Here is a 21,528-nt window from a genome sequence, read left to right on the forward strand (position 1 = left end):
GTTAAGCTATTAGATGGGCATTTTCATTATAACTTGCACTTTAAAGCGCGACTTTAGTCGTGTTTCAGTAACGTCCAACCGTTAAATTTCTGATAAAATGTATGGGTTTTGACATCGACCGTCAGATTAACGATTGCTAACGGGCCGTTAAAGGTGCACAGTTTAGTGAAAATGCCCAGATATTTTTGACGTATACTCTGATTTAATTTTGATGCTCACTGTACAAGAGAATCACCGTGTATAATATAAAATATACATAGGTATAGTATACAGTAGAAGTAGATAAGTGTGTCGGAACTGGCAGCTTAATTGCAGCATTCAGAGAGCAACCAGTGGATTTATGACGGCCTACGGACGTGCTTTGTTTCCGTTGTTTACCAAATTAATTTCTACCTGTACGAACAACACATCTAACTGTACATCGGTGGACCTTATTCCAAAGGGCTTAAGGTCCACCACTGTACAGTTAACACTGTTAACAGTATGGGCGATGGTGCCTGACATGTGTGAAAAATGGGTATGATAACAACACGTTTGTGTGATACATGGCAGTGGAAGGGTTTATGGAAAAGATATCCATTGTTCTTTTAAACCATTTAACGGGAATCCCGATACATTGTTTCGGTATAAAAACGATTTTAAAAGGCGTGTTGCTATGAGCGGGAAAATTACCAGTGAATAATTTTTATTTCGGATACAAGGGTGGAAAGTAAATCAGTTCTATACTTTGTAACTTTAGGTAGTTAAATAAAAGTAAACAAATAATTTGTACATTTTCGGGTAGTTATAACATTTATTGATTAGTTAGCCAACCTAATACAAAACAACCTGGATCTGTCACTGAACGACTTTCACCTACATTATTTGATCATGTAATATTTTCATCTGCCCTCAACTGGCTTAAGAAGCCATTTGAATAGATTTTGCTTACTCTTTTTTAAATACCTAAAGATACAGACTAGTAAGTGGCGTTATGGTAAAATACGGACTAGACGTGCGCGCCGGTCGAAAAAAATCGGGCGGCGGCGCGCCACGAAAAAATCCACGGCGGCGGCGTAACGCCGGCGGCGTGGGATTTTCAACTTTTCAATATACGTATAATGAGAAACCAAGATTAACTCTTAAATCAACACGGGAAAATCTCAATAAAACTGTGTTACATCGTTTTTTTTTGGTTTATTGTAGAAATATCATGAAAAAAACATGTTGGAGGTTGCCAGGATCGGTGTAATTAAAAAGATACGCCGCGTAATGAAATGACGTCCAGTATTTTAGACGTTGCCGAGTATAGACTACCTACTTTGTGTGCATAAGGTTGTTTTAGTCCAATTCATGTTTTTTTTTAAATAAATATAGAATAATTGCATTTTCTAATTAGAAATACACTTACTGATAATGTCAACTTATATAATGAATTGAAGTAAAACCTATTATTTTTATATTTTTGGAATAACTTTAAAGCTTGTAGGTGGTAAAATTTTACCAGTCATTGACGTCATTTATTTGACATTAAATCAAATAACGGGTTATCCTAGGCAGCAGTAACATGCAAGCAATCGTTTTTACAATAATGCATGCACTTTTATCAAAATTTTCCTAATAAATTTCTCAAATGAAATCGGAAATATGTCTCTTGATGAAAACAAATCCACACACAAACAGGAAACAAACACACACACACCACATACACAGGGAAAAAATCCATAAAAATATTTTTTTATCTATTTGGTTCATTACGTAATACGCAAGTAATGACTTTTTAAAATATTTTGAAACACTTAACATCCCTCTATTTAATTTGTTTACCAAAAAAACTACCAGAAAATTTAATAATTTTACTCTTCGCATACTTGGCAACGTCTAACATATTGGACTTAGCAAAAGTGCCGTGTTGTCGATTACAACGGGCAAAATACTGGACATTACACTTTTTACAGTTGTTTTACCCATAAACAAAAACATTTTTATGTAAATCATATTGCCACGTAATAAACAGACCAGTTAGTAACCTATTACACGTTTTATTTTAACGCTGCTTAATACTGTCATATAAAAAAAATGAAGTATGGGTAAAATGTCAGTCTTTCGGATGCTTCTTTGCAAGTTCTGCGTTCTGTAGGACTTTGACAAAAAGATTATGTTCACACTGGTTCCCAATATTTTCTTATATACCCAATTACTCATACTTAAAAATAACATATCATTCAAGTAGTATTAGTAGTTTCCTGGTATAGTTGAATTATCGAGAAGATGGAATTGCATTTGTAGTGGTTGTACCGTTGGCAACAAAAGGAGAATAATTTTCTCTTAACTTAATAAAATGACATACCCAAGAAGTGGAATAAGTAGTAGTCCTCTGTTTTTTTCTTTTATTCGCTATCATGTTCTACATCTGAGCTGTCACAAGTATTGATAATAAAATTGTCTGTTATTTGATCCATTTCTCCTTCCTGACATCGATATTTATTTTCTTCACTTTAACTTCACTTAATATTTATAACAGTTGAAAATTATTTGCTTACTTTGACTCTCAATAGGACCAAAATTACTTACAGCCATATTTTTTTAAAATATAAAAATTATTCGTAGTCGTACGGGCGGACACAATAATTAATTGAGAATACAATCAAATCAGAGTTAAAAATATACGCACAACGTAAATAATATTGACAATTTCACACTGACATTATTTTTGTTTTTAGTTCTTCGATATATATATAACAACCTCTTTGTATGCTGATAGTACAAGAAAATAGAAAATTCAAATATAGAATGCCTGTAAACAAACAATACTACTACATATGCAATTCCACGCTCTCGATGATTCAACTATAGTGTTAGTACGCTACCAGAGGAAAGTAACGCTATGCTTTAATATTTGGTGCAGAATTTTTTTTCTTGGGATGTCCATTATAGTGGACGTTATCGATTTAAGGGTTAAAATAAATCAAGCAATGAATTAAAAAAAAAAAAACGGAACAGTCGGAACGCTAAAGCTAGGCACGTCGCACGCGCTTTATGTCCATTGATTTTAAATTTGTACTCTTGCGGGCTTTGTAACGGCGCGAATTTTAAACTACCGGCGGCGGCGGCGGCGCGCTGACTCCTTATGGCGGCGGCGCGCCGCGGCGGCGCGCACGTCTAATACGGACACGGTTAGAAAATTGTCCTTCCCCTATGACGTAATTAGCCACATTTACCTTACGGAGTTTAAACGCATATTATGTACGCGTAATATAATATTGAAATAAATTACCCACGATAAAATCCTAATAGATTTGCTTCATAGCAATAAAATAAAGTCAAATTACAATAATCGAATTTGTAGCCTTTGGCGTCGAGACACTAGGTCCGTGGGGTAGGTGGGCTCGAGGGCTCCACAATGCGCTCAGCAAACGCCTAATGGCTCCTCTACACGATGGGCCAACGCCGGCCACTCCAAGGGACGCATTTATGCGTTAGAGGGAGCAAGTGATATTGCTATCTCATTCTACCGTATGGCTGCGTCCCTTGGAGTGGCCGGCGATGGCCCATCGTGTAGAGGAGCCATAAGGGAGGCCACAGGTGAGGTGAGGGTGACCCTCGCGCAGGCAGCTTTCTCGCGCAAAGTTTGGCCATAGCAATCCAGCGCGGGAACGCTGCCTGCGTGATGGGACCCTACCAAGGGTGCAAAATTTTGATAGGTATTTTTAATTTTATAGCTTTAGTTATCTTAATTGTAGTTAATTTTAGTTTTATATTCATTTTATAACACTTATTATACAATAAATGAGTACTCTGTAACACTAAAGGTCAGTCAACATAATTAAATTATTGTTTAGCTCCACGCGTCTATTTTGTTCAGTTGTATAAATAATCAAAATAAAGTTCTTCCCCTCGCATAAACAATCTGAGATCAAAGACCAACTTTAATTAAGTACTTCGGTTGGATTACTCGCACCGACGAGAAATCGCGAATGGATCAATCGGGACTCAACTCGACTCAAACACTCGGAACTATGAAGTTATAACGAGTTTGTTAGATAAAAGTTACGGAAGACATCGATACCTTTTAAGCAAATTGTTATTGGTGGAAAGTTTCGAATAATGCTGGAGTGTTTACAATAATAATGATTTCCCTAAGGGCATAAACACATTATAGAACTGCGATGCGATATCGTATCTTATTTTTGAGTACACAACATAACATGAATACTATTTGCACACCTTAAAAATCAAATAAACTCAGTACAAGTTACAAATCTTAATGGGTAGATGTAAAACAACTGGCGGTCGTTTTGCTAAAAGCAATCTTGTCCAGAGAACCAATCTTTAAGTAGCGGAAACTATTTCATGATTTTTTTTAAATCACACTGCTGTTGGACAACTTATCAATAATGATAAATATACACTTACCTACAGACAAAGCGAGTGATGACTAAATAGTAGAAAATCATCGATAATTGAGTTTGTCGATACAGGAACTCCCATTAAATTTTGCCCCCGCAACTCCGATGTTTGATAATCAGACAACGTAAATTTTATAGCATTTTTGGTATTAGCAATTTTAATCATTAAAAGGTTGAAATTGTTTATACCAATTCCGTTAACAGTAACACCACTCCGCTGCACCGAAAACGCTATAAAATTTACGATGTCTATTGATTCAATAATGAAACACGACGCGAATCAACGTTATGACGCTCTACGTGCATCACCTAAAATACCTAACAAATTTTACCCGATGCCTCGACACGCTTGCAATTCCACCGCTAATTTCACAAAGGTTCGACGTGCAGCAAAAGCAACGTGTGTACAAAGTTACAAAGCGACTACACGTTGTGTTGTCGCGATTCAATAATGGTGCCTTTGCTCGTCGTAATTTAATCTCGATAAGGCTGTTAATATTTAGTTAATACCAAAATTTGATCAGTGACGATCTAATTCAATCAATGTATTTATTTACATTGACGTTAACTATTGAATTATTTCATCCATTTTTCGTAAAGTTTATTCTATTATATTAATAGAGGGTGTAAAGCGAGGAAATTAGAAGGGGACAAAATATCCATATCGCCGCGTGAAACTTGCGATGGAAAAAATGACCGCTTCGATAGGATTTCTCAATTACTCTGAAAATACACTTTTGTTTAAATTGTTTCTCGTTAGTTCTCACGTCTATATTGCTATAATAGCTACGCATGGTAATGATTTATAAGTAAAAATAAACGAAATTAGACAATACATGGTTTCGTTTTTTTTCTATCAATCCAACTTTAACCTTTTAAGGAAATATTACAAAATAACACTTTATTGTACGGAAGAGAGGAATACAGGTACCTACATCAGTAAGAATATAAATATTTTACAAGGGCGAACTTATCCCTAAGAGGGATCTCTTCTCTTAGTTGGACCAGTCCACGTTGGCCCAATTGTACCGGACATAACACGATAATGTTGTTCCAGGCTAGCGCTTGAGCGGCAGCATGCCGCGCGCCGGCGCATTCTTGCTGGCGTTAGCGGCGCTCCTGCTCGTCGCGGAGTGGACGCACGCCTCATACATCGATCCTGGTAATTTCCTCTCTCATCTTAGCGCCACTTGCACACCCACACCCGGGGTTAACTGGTTAAACCGGGAGTTGCCATGGTTACCAGTGCAATTTGACACTGGGTTAACGGCTTAACCGGTTAACCTTAGGTTAGTGGAATGGTGCAAGTGGGCCTAAGGCCGTAGTTAAGCGGTTAAACCTTTAACTTAATGTCAAATTGTACTGGTAACCATGGTAACGCCAAGTTTATCCGGTTAACCCCGGGTTTGTGGAATGGTGCAATTGGGCCTTAGTCGTATAATGTCGGTCATCGAAATTGTCGGGACCTTCCATGCAGAGCCGACACCGACTGACTGGCTGACTTACGTACACACTTGGAGTAACTGACATTTTAAAATCAAAAAACGATACGACAAAACAAGACACACTTCACGTTAGACAGTCATAGGACTCGGTCGATCGACATCGACACTGACGGCCCGATTCTAGCTTTAAGATACGTCAGTTGATAGATCTAGAAAAGATATGGATTAGATATGTCAGTGTCAAATGTGACGTTTCTTCAAACAAAAACATCGCTTTTGACACTGACACATCTAATCCATATCGTTTCGAGATCTATTAATTGACGTATCTTAAAGTTCGAATAGGGCAGTGAACCTGTTCAGAAATAGTTGCACAGTTAACCAGTGATCACAATAAGTTATATTTTACTAGATTTTTATAAAGCCATCCGAAGGTTTTAACTGTATTCAATTTCAAAGTGCTGTACTCGAAAGAAATATTCATTTCATAACTCAAAAGCACTTGCCTTGCGTTGTAATAAATAACAGTTATGAGAGAGTAACTTTGTAAAAGGATATTACATTTCAAAACTGTCTAAGTTATTGCAAACTTAATATAATGTCATAAAATTTTTACTATTTCTCACAAGATAGATGACGTTTATTATCGTAAGAGTCTGCAAGGTAACAGATACCCCACAGTAGCGTCTTTTGAGCGTCGCCGTCAGCTCTATTGAAAATGGTGTCGCTGCGGAGTTGCGCCAGGCCTTGCTTACTTAGATGCCGACGCTCGGGAGTTGCTAGTGTGTTCTCTCTCTTACCTGCTAGCACGAGTAACGCTCTCGAGCGCGATTCCATACATCTTGCGCGACTTCAAGTATGAATTTGCGTGCGAGAACGTATCTCGTGCATGCTAGGAGTTCTAATATTTATTGTGATTTTCTGTTACTTGCAGTTTTAAATATTACTGCAGAAATTAACTAATGACTGGGTCCTTTCCGCGGTTTTTTATGCGTAAAAGTTGTTTGTTTTTATTATAATTTGCCCTTATATCCCTCTTATCCTTATATCTTTCTTATTCATATATTATTTTTATATCCTTTTTTTGTCATTTTATCCTTATATTACCCATAGACCATACAGCCAACAATGATTTTCTAAAACTGTCCAGTCGTCATCCCTGACCCATTTTGAAAATTCTAAGAGAATCTGTAAAAGTTGATAGTGTCTCGGCTACTAGTTACACCTGCATCAAATTAAAACTATCCTATGTTTCGATCAACACCGGCTTCCAACATGTCGGAAGGGAGGAGCCGGTTACGGTACAAATCATTCTGCCATTTTTTTGGGGGGGAAACGTGCACACGGTCGCACTTTTCACTCACTAACATATAAAATCCAATCTGTAATGACGACACAAACACATAGAAAACGACAGACGTCGAAGACAAATCTTGCAAACCTCGATCATTTGTGTACGGATGAGTCACTAAACGGATGGCCATATATATGTACAACCTGTACCTCACTGTCACTGTCTGTACGAGTACCTAGTCACTCATCCAGTGGGGAAATAGTACGAATGTCGTCTCCCTTTCCAAGATCCTATGTCTTTCTGCGTGACTCAAACTATCTCATACTTTTCATCTAAATAGACTAATAGTTATACTTTCGCATAATATTAATAGCAATAATAATTTTATCTTGCCCTAGGAGACGAGGACGTGGAGATCAGCGTCCCCGACTACGGCGAGGACCCGGCAGACTTGCAGCTGTTGCAGGATGTTGGGAAGTAAGTCTATTTTTCTCTACTACGACAAAAGTATAGCCTGTATCTTTAGGTATTTAAATTAAAGTAAACAATGTAAATTTTCGGGTAGTTATAACATTTATTGGCTAACCGACTAATTACAAAACCGCCTGGATCAGTCACTGAACGACCTGACTTTAACCTACATTATTTTGATCGTATAATATTTTCATCTACCCTCAACTGGCTTAAGGAGCCATTTGAGGGTAGATTTTGTTTACCTTTATTTAAATACCTAAAGATATAGAGTATAGTAACCCGTAAAGCGAAGCGATTCGAATCAGACTAAAAAATCTGTTAATATTTAGAATATGTCTTATGACTGCCGTCGCCGGCTAAGAAACTTACGTACCTACGTGTCTTGCTATTTTAGTCAGTCTCGGTACAAAAAGTACCGAATGCTAGTTCAGTAATCAGTATCCAAACAAACGTTCCCGAGAAAATTCGATGGAAAAATTATACACAAGGTACAGACACCACACGGGATTGTTATGCCATTTAGGGTTGTTGCTAAATTCGAAATTTTGTAGCGTAAGTAAGTATTGAACCAATTTACCTAGGACTAAGTAGGTCCCTAAATGGCGCAACAATCGCGGAGCGTGGTCATCGTACAGTCAAGGGCAAAGATATGAATGCCATAATAATAAACAGCATTTGTAGATTTATTGTTATAATCCTCGGATATTTAATCGATAAATACATTTATTACATCGATAACTTTGTCCTTGACCGTGCAAATACAATCGGCCAATAACTCGTAGTATCTGTAGTTTTGACTCTGACAAAGTCAACACGGATTATCGGCTTAAGCTTTAATTCCCTAGTTGCGCCGATTTTTATTATATTAGTTTTTCCGTCAGATTTCGATAAAATTACGTAGGTAGAGTTAGACCAATAAAAGTCTGCAGCGATTTTGATAGCCCACGGAGTGCAAGTGTTATTTTTAACGTCAAACTTCTACGATATTATGACGTATAAATAACACATGCACTGCGTGGGCTATCAAAATCGCTGCAGACTTTTCTTTGTCTAACTCTATCACGCTGCCACACCCGTCATATCATAACTACTCATACTCTTCAAGATATAATACGAGTGTAACAGTGACATTTAAATATAGTACCTACCTTAGAATTTAATATAGATGCGCTATTCACATCTTATCATCGTGACCGGCATTTCCTAACAAGTCTGTAGGTGTGAGATCGACGCATAAGACAAAAGACAATTAAATCAGAAACAACATATCCATACAGTACATAATAATCTAGAATTCTAGACCTATCGACCTGAGAAAGACCAGTCCGATTACGTCAAACGACATCGAAAGACAACACAAAAATATAGTATTTGTCCCAGAAATATGCCCAAAGTAGGTATTATATGACCGTCACTATTACACATAGGTACAGCCTGGCAAATAAGAGTAGAAATTAAAAAGTGGCAACACTGTAGTATCTCATATAAATTGATTTGAAAGGGACGACACTACAATGTTACCACTTTTAATTTCCACTCTTTTTTGCCAGGGTGTATTGTAAATTATTCTCACGCACAAACTTAGTTTAGTATCGGATGGTGATTTCAGACGTTCGTCGCTGATCTACGTTTTCAGGAGAGCCTGCATCCGGCGCGGGGGGAACTGCGACCACCGGCCCGGGGACTGCTGCCACTCCTCTTCCTGCCGCTGCAACCTCTGGGGCTCCAACTGCCGCTGCCAGCGCATGGGCCTCTTCCAGAAATGGGGGTGAGGGCTCCATCCGACCCCGGCTCCCCTGAAGCGGCGGCCAGCTCCCGCCAGCCGACTTGCCCGCCGCTCCATCGGACGCGACAACTCTTGCGTTAACACACGGACATATTGCGTTCTCGGCTTTCTCGTTTCTATTATTTCAACCTAGAATTCGAATCGAAAACAGGGACCTAAAGTTTAGTTTGGAAATATTTTTGGACCTTGTATACAAAATTTAGCTTGGGATTTGTGTTAGTTCTGATACGTTTGTAGTCTTTATGGTTTGTCTGATTGAGTCGGGTGTCCGCTTACGTGGTTGGGCAATCACCCAGCCTTATTGCCCAATCAGTACGCTCGACGCTAGCTCGGCCAATCAGATGTTCGCAGCGCGCCCGGCCGCCGCGCCGCTGGCCGTTATATTTGAGTTCATTTTCGTTTCGCCAGCAGTGCGGACGTGCCGCGCGCGCTTCAACATTCTTCTTACAATGTATGTATGTAGAGTTAACTAAGCTAAACGTAGTAATCTAAAGCAGTAGCTACTAAAATTGGTGGTAAACTTATGTCAATAGGAAGTAGCGAATACAAAATAGAAAAAAAATGTAACATTAATGTTTTAGAATTTTAAGAGACTATCGATAAAACTTGGTGAAAGACGCTATATTAAGCCTTTATATGAAACAGCGCCACTTGTATTAGCGATTGGCAACTTAGACTTTTAACAATATGAATGTGTCATAATATAATTATTCATATTAAAATACGAATCTTGATGTACTGTTTACTCTCGGACAGGGGGTACTCGGTATTGCAGCCTAGTAGACAATTCTGTACGTAGCTTCTTATATGGTACGTTCCTGATTATGGAATATGATAATTGTATTATTACTACCATTGGAATATGGAAAATGATAAATTATATTAATAAATGTTTATGGACGACTGTCGCTTTTTCATTTCATATAAATCCAAAAGGTAAGTCACAAGAAGTACATACTTATGTATATAAAAGAGTAGGTACGAAAACATATTATCAACATTACTTTTAATGGTGACAGTCCATTTCCAACGACAGCAGCACTACCATTCATTTTACTATGGAAATTGACAATAACACCGACGCGTTCGTAATAGTAGTGCAGCTGCGGTCAGAAACGGAATGTTACCCTAAATTTCAAGTCCTACTTAACGTTGCTACAGAGAAAAGCCTTTATGGCGTAGATTCGCAGTACAATGGTTTTCATTACTGTGTTAAACTTTGTTTATTAAATTCCGAAATCAGCCGTGGACATCCTAACTTCTGCCTCATGGTAAGTAACAATAGGCTTGACCACAACAGAGATAATATTATAGATATCCCAAGACAAAAGTAAGTGTAAAGATAAAACAAAAATGATTGCCTAATCAATTTCCTATCAATATCTACTGAATAACTCGTTTTTATTTTTTTCATTTATCCTCTCCTCATTCCTCATCCTCTGATTCATTAATCATTATAAAACTTGAGATGCTCATGGCTGTCGGCCGGCGACAATAAAGCGACTAGCGAGCGACATTTTTCATGCAACAAGCTACAGATAAACGTCTGAAACTTTTTCTTCAAGGCATCAGCTTAGCTTAGTATAATTTGATTGGCGCCCCGGGCCAATATAAGTTTTGCTGCCCCAGTAGTCAAGGGAGAAAACAAAATGCAATCCATATCCCGGATGGGCCTAGGGTAAGTACCTAGGTACAGGTCGTAAACATGGATGCTACTGTGGGACCCTCGTGTAGTAACCACGAGTTATTTCATAATTATGTGTACAGTTATTTTATTTATATGCTCTCGTTCTATTTCACATTCGAGGTGTTGAGCAGTGGCGTGCAGTGCATACAAAAAAAGGTAGGCACTAGGGTAGGCAGTCCATACAAAATGACCAAAAAAAAAGTTGCCGATTTTTATAGTTTGCGTTACATTCCTTCAAGAATGACTCTTCTAGAGCCCGATTTAAGTCTTATCTCCACTGCACGCCACTGGTGTTGAGACAGAGTCACAGCTGATGCTCATGAGGCTACATGACAAAACTTTCCGAAGAAGCAGATTTGTGGCCCATAAAATAAAGTATTGGCTAGCAAATATAAAAAAAAGCATTCATCGCTTCTTACTTATCGCGAAACGGCCAAATACATAAAGGAACTCAAGAAAGATCATTAACAACTCCCTAGATGTTGAACTTTGCAGAAAGTTACGGTACGCTTCATCGCTCATTCCTAATCCTTCAGCATAAATCATTTCCTTTTAAACGCACTTATTAAATTCCAAAGTTAGAAGTCTGACGCCTAATTTCCAGTTCAGAAGAAATGATCTGCCTTGAGATTCTATTACAAATTTTAAGTTAATCTACTCAAGGCTATTCAAGTGGCTGGCACTGTATGTAGAGCTGGCGGCTACCTCGCACAACGTATCAGTATTGCGATACAGCGGGGAAATGCCGCCAGCATCCTTGGTACAATGCCTCAGGGGCCTATTTTAGATTTAAGCTAGTTATTAATTTCGTTTAGTTGTACCACTGTATATATATTGTATGTAAATAAATGATTTATATCTACTCAATATTCACTGTAATACTTAATGTAGAAAAACCACAGCTAGCTAAGCGGATAAGTATGCCGCCTCCAGACCGGAGATTGTGGTCATTGATTTTCGAGGAGCAATAAAATATTTTGTGAAAAAATTTTCATCCAGAAACTTATTGGAACCTCGGTCCAGGTACCAATTAATTTATCAAAAATTATATACGAAACATAATTCGATAGATTTGCTCTTACTTTAAAGCTAAAATCAGGGTTACGTAAAATTTCTGAATCCTTAGAACACATACACCTAAGTACCTACATAGTTATATTAAATTGTCAAAAATAATAATACTTACTCGTTAAATAATAATACTTAAATCATTGCACATTTTATTTCATTTTAGATACTACATACTCTGGGGTAAGCTAAGTTACCTGACACACTCAAACAAGGTTTGCAGAAAAACACAAAATAGGATTAGTTTAGGGTTACCAAAGTTATACCACAAGGGCGACAAGCGGACCACTAAAGGTCCAGTCACGTAGCGTCTCCTAATAAAGGAAAAGAAATGTGACAGCGGACGAATACTACTGATAATCAATGGTAGACTATGTATTCGTATATATGTATCTTACGAGGCCCCTTCAACGCTAGGGATGACAGAAATTACTTACCTAACTGGCCACATTTTACACCAACAGTTTCCAAATAACTATGTATAAAAACCATATAAAACCGTAGATAATAAGTAAGCTATGAAAGCTCACTCCATACAAGCCTATGCTTACTTAATAATAATAAGTTTAATGGGATATATATTTATTTTCATTCTTATTGTATTAAATAAATTTTCGCAAAATTCGCTTAGAACTTATCAAATGGGTTTTTATTTATAGAGCTCTAAGCTTATTAATTTCTCTACAGGGTGGCCAAAAAATAAGTGCATTCCCGCTGCCAGGGAGATTTTGGGATTATACCTACTGATCAACTTTTACTATGGGACCAACCTTGAAATCGCGAAAAAAAATTTGCCCTCATAGAAAATGGACCAGCTAAAATGTATGAAACAGCCAAATTTTTTTTTCGCGATTTCGGGGTTGGTCCCATAGTAAAAGTTGCTTAATATAATCCCAAAACCTCCTTGGCAACGGAAATGCACTTATTTTTTGGCCACCCTGTAGAATAAAACTGTTTACTGCCTTACAAAACCGATAGGCACCTAATCGATATAAGAATCTACCCAGACGAATACACATTTTAAATATGTGATTATTGTGATGTAACCAAGTGTATCTCCCGCTTCCCTGCCTCACTCAACGTGGACCCATGTTACCCTCGTTACCCGAAAGCCAAATGCACCCAAGCATGATCCAACCGAAATTTTAACATAGGTTGTAATGTAACTTGTAGATAAGCTACATAGCTTTAGCGACGAAGCACCGACTGCGCTATCTACCTATTTACATCAAGTTACAATCTGTTGGCTTGAGGGTTTAATTGCGAATGGTGTTTTTACTACCCTTTAGGTCAAGCTATGGTAAGTAGTATAGGGAATAGCCTATAAATAAGCTAAGTAAAAAGGCTAAAAGTAACGTAATGTTTACTATGATGCTGCAGTTATTGCTGCGTAAGATAGGTAGTAGGTACCTACACAAAAAACATCAAACAGGCAAAAACTCTTTTCCGGATTCGATTATTTAGTAAAAACAAGGAAACTTAAGTTTAAGTTGTCTTTATTTAAGATATTTTTAAACGCATTATCTCACATAAGTATATCACATAGGTCGTCATTTTTGAGCGGTAATATTATCAAAGAAATAAACATTAAAGAGGTCCGATAACAACAAATAATTTAACAGAGACGTGATTTCTTGATGGAGAATAATGAGGTAATTAGTGCTAATCGACTTTAATATAACACTGTCTTAATGACCTATTTAGGGAGGTCGCACAGGGTGAGTTTTTGCAGCGAATCTGTCGCGCGTTTCGTGAACGCTCACAGTTGCAACTAGGGAATGCAATCCCGCATGAGGAACTCAATCCCGGTATTCCGCGGGATTGCCATTTTAAGTCCCGCGGGATCCCGGTATTTGCGGGATCCCGCAAGTTAGTATACAATTTTACGAATTAGTACTAAATTTGAAGGTTGAAAACAATAAGTAAACTAAAATTAGAAATAGTACATTTTGTATTAAAAGAATACGGTATAATAACAGTAATCAAGAATTTAAGAACGTGTGTAAAGGCTTAATTAACGCGATTTCGTAAGTCCTGTACCACTCCTGGCACACACAATGTTTTTCATCACACCTGTGAGGAAAAAAGAGGGAAAACAATAAAAAATCTGCCTAATTTCGGACGTACCTACATAACAATATTCCCTGGGTACAAATTTAAGATTTACGGACCGCGTCGCCTACGTAAAATAACACCTTTTACGAGCAAGTGTGATGAAATAAATAGACAAATTCGGGCAAAATGTTCTTCCGTGTCATTACCCCTTTCCTCCATAGATGCATTTAGGTTCCGTGAAGAATTTTCGCCAGTATGCACGTGCCCGAGCCTGTGTTCCTTGTAGTAACACGTAAGAACCATGTCGCTCTTCGATCCCGCAAATCCCGCGGGATCCCGCTTAATTTACGAGCGGGATTAATCCCGCAAATTGCATGCGGGATCCCGGTATTTCGGGATCCTGGTATCCCGGTATTGCATTCCCTAGTTGCAACGTACGACAGAACCGATGCAGTGGCGATACAAACGTGTTGTTTTATCGCTTCTGTATCGATGCCAACATTGCCAACGGGGTGCCGATTGCCGATGCCGCGGCTGTGCGGACTCAGACAGGCTACTACTGAATCGTGGCTGTATCGATGCTGAGTCGCAGCTATATCGCGACTGTAGCGATGCTGAATCGTGATAGTAGCAAAGGAGAATTGTGTTTAAGTACGTGTGAGAGGGTACGTATATGATTGACTAGCAATAGCATCGCGATTGTATGCTGCAAATGCTGTAAAAAGCCGCTGAGTGCGACCTCCCTAAGAGATGACATGCTAAAGTACAGCAAGCGTTCATGTCAAGCAGATAAAGACTCGTCATTAAATAATTAATAACAAATATGTACTCGTAACATGAACTACGTAATATTAACTCGTAAGATTGGAATAATGATGTATAATTAGGTAACCTACCTACCTACTCGTAATTTTCTGACATCGGCCAGTCATCGAAGTGCCACGGCCGACTGAAGTAGACTTATTTGATTTAGGTAGTGGTGAATTATGGTGCTTATTGCGATACTGGTGCTTCTATTAATCCTAGTTTACTGCTATGGAACAAGGACTTTCAGTTACTGGTCTAAACGTGGTGTAAAACACGACCCGCCCATTCCGTTACTTGGTACGTCCAAGAGGCAAGTCTTTTGGCAGATCAGTCACTCTGAAATCTATGATGAGGTGTACTGGAAGTACCCTCAGGAACGATACGTCGGGTATTACTTAACTACGACTCCGCTTCTTATTTTAAGGGACCCAGACATAGTAAAGCGCGTTTTAACGTCGGATTTCAGCAATTTCTACTCAAGATCGGTGCATCCGCTAGATGATGTACCAGAACCGTTATTAAATAACCTCTTTTCATGCGAGGGAGACTTATGGAAATTTCTGCGGCAGAAAATGACACATGCTTTTTCATCCGCGAAGTTAAAAGCCATGTTTCCTCTGATTATTTCTAGAGCCGAAAAGTTACAGCTACTTGCGGCCGAGGCGGCCTCTAGAGGTACAGAAGTAGACGTACTAGAACTCATGGCCCGTTATACCACTGATTTTATTGGTGCTTGTGGATTTGGCCTCGATACAGAAGCCCTAAACGACGAAAACTCCATTTTTAGACGGGTAGGACGCCGCATATTCCATAACACAACACGTGATTCGATTGTGATGATTTGTAAGTTTATGATGCCTAGTGTATTCAAGAGATTACATTTCTTCTCCCAGTTTGTGGAGAAAAATATGATGGATCTTGTAAAAAATATAATGGCTCAGAGAGAATATAAACCGTCAGGTAGAAACGACTTTATAGATTTGCTTCTGGAAGTGAAAGCAAAAGGGAAGATTGCGGCAAGCTCTTTCATCGAGACTAGTCCTAGTGGAACTCCGTGCGTTGCAGAATTTGAATTGGATGATAAGTTGATGGCAGCGCAAGTATTTGTATTTTTTGGCGCCGGATTCGAGACGTCATCAAATTCTTCCAGCTATATGTTACATGAATTAGCCCATCATCCTGAATACCAGACGAAGTGTCAAGAGGAAATTGATGAGGTGCTCGCGCGATATGAACACAAATTGTGCTATGACGCAATCAAAGAAATGAAGTATCTGGCTATGTGTTACAGGTGACTTTTTTACTAGCTTTTATTTTTTTTAACCTATATTTAAAGTTTATTAAAATATAAGTACATAGGTACATTGACTTCACCAAACTTACAGTAAAAAGTAACGTAAAATTAAAACTATCTACAAAACTAAAACTAATACAGGTGAAGTAATTCATTCATTGTATATTGCTTAACTCTCATGTTAGTCATAATCACTTACTTGGCCGCTATAACAAAGGTAGCATCTTATACTATCACGGAACTATCAATAATGTGACCTTTGCTGTAGTTTCTAACAGAAATTATTTTAAAACAAATATGCACAGTCGACCTATATATATTTACTATACATATGTGAAACCTAACTATAAGGTATCTAATGAAGTAATCTCGTCCCATTCTAACATACCTACAAATAGTAAATACCCTTACATGATTGATTACTCGTGCTGGTAAGAATTTAGGTAGACTGTTTTTGTTTTTAGCGAAACGCTCCGCGTTTTCCCGCCAGTTGGGTACTTGATGCGGAAATGTACGAAGCCCTACAACATCCCAGGCACTGATATTACCTTGGACCAGGGAGTAAAGGTGGTGATTCCGACTAAATCTTTTCACAACGATCCCCGGTACTGGGAAGACCCGGAACTATTTCGTCCGGATAGATTTCATCCGGATAATGTAGTGAAAATCAACAAAAGTATATATTTGCCGTTCGGAGATGGACCAAGGAATTGTATAGGTGAGGGTTTTGTTCGTACATAGTCTCAATATTAAAGTAACAAGGAAAAAAAGTGCAATCCTATTAGCAAAACTTGACGGATCGTTTTGCTTTATGTCGATGACATACCTATATAGATATGAAAATACAAATCAATAGGTACATATAAAAAGCTTTTCCTGAAATAGTTTATTTGCCCAAGGCTGGGAATATTTCATATATCTTAGTATTTAGATTGTTTGATTTTAAGTCTGTAACAATGAAATAATTCAAGCTTACTCAACACTTTTACTATCCCAGGTACCATTAAACGTAAGTTCGATTACCCCAATGTATTCAACCGATTTATCAGCTCAATACAAAAGCAGAACGATAGGTTGTATACAGGCCAATCGAACTCTCATAATTTTCTGGTCGAAACATCGACAAATGCCAAACGAAAACTTACGCGACAATTTCCAAACATTTAAGTTTCCATTGGCATTTTATATCAACGACTGTCATCCTGTTTAGGCTTCTTACACAGTAAATACACTCTTTACCTGATTTCACTTGCAATTTAATTCACAGGAGAGCGACTTGGAATCATGCAGTCTCTGGCTGGCCTGGCGGCACTGCTCAGCCAATTCTCCGTGGCACCAGGAAAGAGCACCGTGCGTCACCCACCTCTCGACCCCACAGTGTTCATTGTTCAGAGCGTGCTTGGTGGCTTGCCGCTGCTGCTCGTCCCTAGAAACAAAACCTTGTGATGTAAACCAAATTGTCAGCTGACAAACACTTGCGAGTCCCACAGTAAATAAAATATAACGGGGCGTTATTCCTAAGCTTTTGGAAATCTAACAAACAGATGATAATCGTTTGCCGCTTTTTGAGAATTAAGTTAGAAAGAGATAAAATTTAACAGAGGACTGTCAAAGTTGCTAAAGGTTACTCACGTGCCAGTCATATTTAGCCCGAAATGTTTAGGACGTGTCGACCATCAATGTGGGCGTGACGCAAACATACATCACTTATACTCCCTCAAGAAATATGATTCCTGATTACTTATATCTATAAATGTGTATGTTAAATATATCGTTATGTTATAACATATTTATATTATTCATCTGGTCTGGTCCACTCTAAACGTCAAGATAAATAATAGGTAAACGTATGTTCCCCCCGATTTGTACAGTCGACGTCAAAGATATATTATGTTTATACTTTTCGCCTTATTACAAAGGAGTAAGGTAATAGCTAGACAGTTGAAATTTTCACAGATGATGTATTTCTGTTGCCGCTATAACAACAAATACTAAAAACAGAATAAAATAAAGTTTTAAGTGGGGCTCCCATACAACAAACGTCATTTTTGACCGAAGTTAAGCAACGTCGGGCGGGGTCAGTACTTGGATGGGTGACCGTTTTTTTTTGCCTTTTTTTGCATTATGGTACGGAACCCTTCGTGCGCGAGTCCGATTCGCACTTGCCCGGTTTTTAGTGTTCCGTACAAAACTTTGTTTACGGAACACTTATGGGATCACTTCGGTCTTGCAAATCAGTTAAATACGTTTTTCTCAGAGACCGTTTGACATAGATACCTAAAATTTGGAACAGTTATAGCAATTACCATCACTCATATTGTAAATAAGTCCAAACTGCTTATTTCTTATTAAAGGGGGAAATTTAAGGGGTTGAGAGGGGTAGTCTGAAACTTTTTTCATTTGTAAGAATCGTGTGGGGTACCATTAGAAAGCTTGCAAAAAATTGAGTCGATGGACTGATTTTGACTTCATTTTAGACTGCAATAGTTTCGTCAAAAAATGCATTTAAAGTTGCAAGTTTTCATACAAAAATTTTCACCTCTGTCCTGGCGATTTTCGCGAAAACTATAGCTAACAGGCAGCTGACCAGTCAATACCCAACTTAAAGAAGCATGGAGACGGCGGGAAAATTATCAGCTTAACTTTATCTTTATTAGTTTTTCAACTGCAGCTTGACCTTTGGTTGCTTAGGGCTAGCTAACTGATGCTTACACTGGTCAATTCATATTAGGCGAGAAACATCCTTAGTTAAAACTTTGGCATTGAAATTTATGACTTATGTCTTTGACACAAAGTTTAATTCTGCTTGCTTATTTTTGTGGGATATTTAATTTTATCTCAATAGCCTACTATAAGTATGAGAGAGATCTACAAAATACGACCTTATTTTATTGCAAATAAGTTTCAATTTCGAACGGGCTTTCCAACCAATGGACTAGGCATTTCAAAAATCTGAAAAATTCAAATTAAGAATTCCGTTCTTGACTGTCGTTGTGTTTTTTTTTTCCACAATAGGACGCATAGAGTTAGTAAGGCGTATAGAGATAATAATAGTACATTATTGTCGAGGCTCGGAAGTAGCTACTTGCAGGCTGAGGATTCGTTTTAAACGGACGACCTTGGGAGTCCGTTTAATTGAATCCGAAGCCAGCAAGTAGCCTTCCAGCCGAGTCATATATAGTGCTTTTCTCAAAAATGGTGCAAGAAATATAAATATCATAGAAATATTTTACAAAAGCAACGTTCTTCCGTATATATTTTCACAGAGAAAAGCCGTTGCCGCCTTTTTATTTTTTTAATAAAAAAATAGAAGTGTATTTTTCTGCCAAAAATACGCCAACCTATTTGAGACACCTAAATAGTCGCGGTACTAATCATCTGTTTGGCTGTTTATTGGGCCTGTGCCTTCATTTGATATGGCCATTTCAACTTTTAAAAAGTTTGGAACTCGACAAATAATGGAATTTGTATGCAACATTGCAGTCCCAAAATCGAGACTGCAATGTTTTAACTTTTTAATTTTTGACTAACCATAAACTACGCGCTTCGCGACTGATTTTTTAGACGGCAAAGTCGACCTTGCCGTCCATTTTTGAGAAAAGTCATTTAATATTTATGAACAGCTTTGGCCTCATGTATAGATTTTATTGAGAGTATCTGTTTCGTCGAAACAATATACACAATATTCCTTTTCATTAAGTACCATTACATTTCTGTATTAATTGTATAATTATAATATCTATTAATTATATTCAGTACTTATGTATATTTTTGAACGGATCGGTGAGCAACAAGATTCAGGGCTATAACCGCGAAAATAGAAGTTCGCAAATTGCGAGCATTTTTCTCTGTCACTCTAATTACGCCTCATTGGAGTAAAAGAGAAAGATCCCCCAAATTGCGAATTTCGGTTTTCGCGGTAGCCCCTCAGTCCTGTTACAAGAATATAATTTTGGAAGACATTAATAGTATATGACAGTTAAATATCGCAGTTTTTAGAAACAAAGGTTGACGAAATATTTAAAGTAAGCCGATCTTGTTTTTTAGCAGTTCTAAATAATATTAAAGTCTATATATATGGCATAGAACTAGAAACAAAATCAAATAAAAAAAAATAATGAGTTCTAAATTCAAATTGAAGGAGTATACATTTAAGGTATTATAGGCCAAGCGCGCACCACGATATTAATTTTTGCGACACGATTTTAGAATCGCGCTGTAATATATCGCAGAAAATTCACTGCGCGCACTGCGATGAAAAAGTCGACGATTTGTTCATTCTCAACATGGATTTCGTACCAGTCGCTTGTCATGAAACGTGTCTTTAATATGCGATTGCTGTATGACTTTGAGCATTTATAACACAAAGGTGATCCCCGTCTATTTCCATAATTAAATGGTCAACATCTAGCGTCTCATTTTGAGACTCCATTGGAGATGCAGGTGCCGAGATGTTGGGGTTTGGAGAGCGAAATGCCGACTGAGGTCCGGCCGGGGTGCGATTTTATTATCATAGTGCGCGCGGGGCTATACAACTCCGCATGCTGCAATTTTGCGACAATCGCGTCGCGAACAATCGCGGAAAAATGTGACAAATCACAATTTTAAAATCGCTGCGATTTTTTTTTCGCATATGCGCGCACTAACATATAAACACATACGTTGCATTTCTGCGACAAAATTATCGCAGGACAAAAAATCGTGGTGCGCGCTTGGCCTTACTCTAAATTATTATAATACATCAAGCATTCGCGAGATGCTCGACTTCGGTATTCAAACACAAAGCAATAGTACAAGAATCTAACTAAATGCAAAGGTCGAAGGAGCGATTCGAAGATCCGAAGCGTCCGACAGACGCGCGCCTCCCGTAACTTTTCCAAGTATTTTTAAGTACAAGTGTCTAAGTCGCAAGATCCAAAGGCTGAAGTCGCATTGGGCCGAAAGCCCGAAGCATGCAGGGGTCAGTTATAAACACAGGTAATTAATACAAGTGTCTAAATGCGAAGGCCGGAGGCCGAGCTCCGCGTAGGGCCGAAGGCCCGAAGCCTGCAAGATGTCAGTGGTTAAAAACAGAACTGACAGCCTGGACGCTTCGGGCCTTCGGCCCTACGCGGATCTCGGCCTTCGGCCTTCGCATTTAGATACTTATACTATTGTTCTGTGTTTAAGTACTAACATCCTGGACGCTTCGGGCCTTCGGCCCTACGCGGAGCTCGGCCTTCGGCTTTCG

At 38.3% G+C, this 21,528-nt stretch overlaps 2 protein-coding genes across 5 annotated transcripts in view; both read left to right on the top strand.

The window, feature by feature from the left end:
* Positions 1-10,290, top strand: part of LOC134670791 (U8-agatoxin-Ao1a-like) — a 60,037-nt gene extending 49,747 nt beyond the window's left edge. The window contains exons 2-4 of one of the 4 annotated variants that reach the window (XM_063528612.1): positions 5,446-5,550; positions 7,529-7,604; positions 9,211-10,290. In XM_063528612.1, coding sequence (XP_063384682.1) covers positions 5,466-5,550; positions 7,529-7,604; positions 9,211-9,373 — 324 coding nt within the window. In that variant the 5' untranslated portion in view covers positions 5,446-5,465 and the 3' untranslated portion in view covers positions 9,374-10,290. Of the gene's footprint in view, positions 1-5,445; positions 5,551-7,525; positions 7,605-9,210 lie in introns of all 4 variants that reach the window. The other 3 variants (XM_063528614.1, XM_063528611.1, XM_063528613.1) reach the window with 3 other exon arrangements.
* A 4,845-nt stretch (positions 10,291-15,135) lies between these two features.
* LOC134670758 (cytochrome P450 6B6-like) lies at positions 15,136-18,416 on the top strand. The gene is made up of 3 exons (XM_063528573.1): positions 15,136-16,295; positions 16,763-17,016; positions 17,566-18,416. The coding sequence occupies exons 1-3, from the start codon at positions 15,184-15,186 to the stop codon at positions 17,742-17,744; spliced, it is 1,545 nt and encodes a 514-aa protein (XP_063384643.1). The 5' UTR covers positions 15,136-15,183; the 3' UTR covers positions 17,745-18,416.
* Positions 18,417-21,528: the final 3,112 nt, after the last annotated feature.

Source organism: Cydia fagiglandana, chromosome 14 (assembly GCF_963556715.1).
Source record: "Cydia fagiglandana chromosome 14, ilCydFagi1.1, whole genome shotgun sequence".
NCBI classification, from domain to species: Eukaryota; Metazoa; Arthropoda; class Insecta; order Lepidoptera; family Tortricidae; genus Cydia; species Cydia fagiglandana.

Bases quoted from the DNA above. Each gene is read 5' to 3' on its own strand.
- LOC134670758 (XM_063528573.1), top strand. From the start codon at position 15,184: ATGGTGCTTATTGCGATACTGGTGCTTCTATTAATCCTAGTTTACTGC. The intron at 16,296-16,762 runs GTGACTTTTTTA...TTTTGTTTTTAG, and splicing joins TATCTGGCTATGTGTTACAG to CGAAACGCTCCGCGTTTTCC. The intron at 17,017-17,565 runs GTGAGGGTTTTG...TTTAATTCACAG, and splicing joins TGGACCAAGGAATTGTATAG to GAGAGCGACTTGGAATCATG.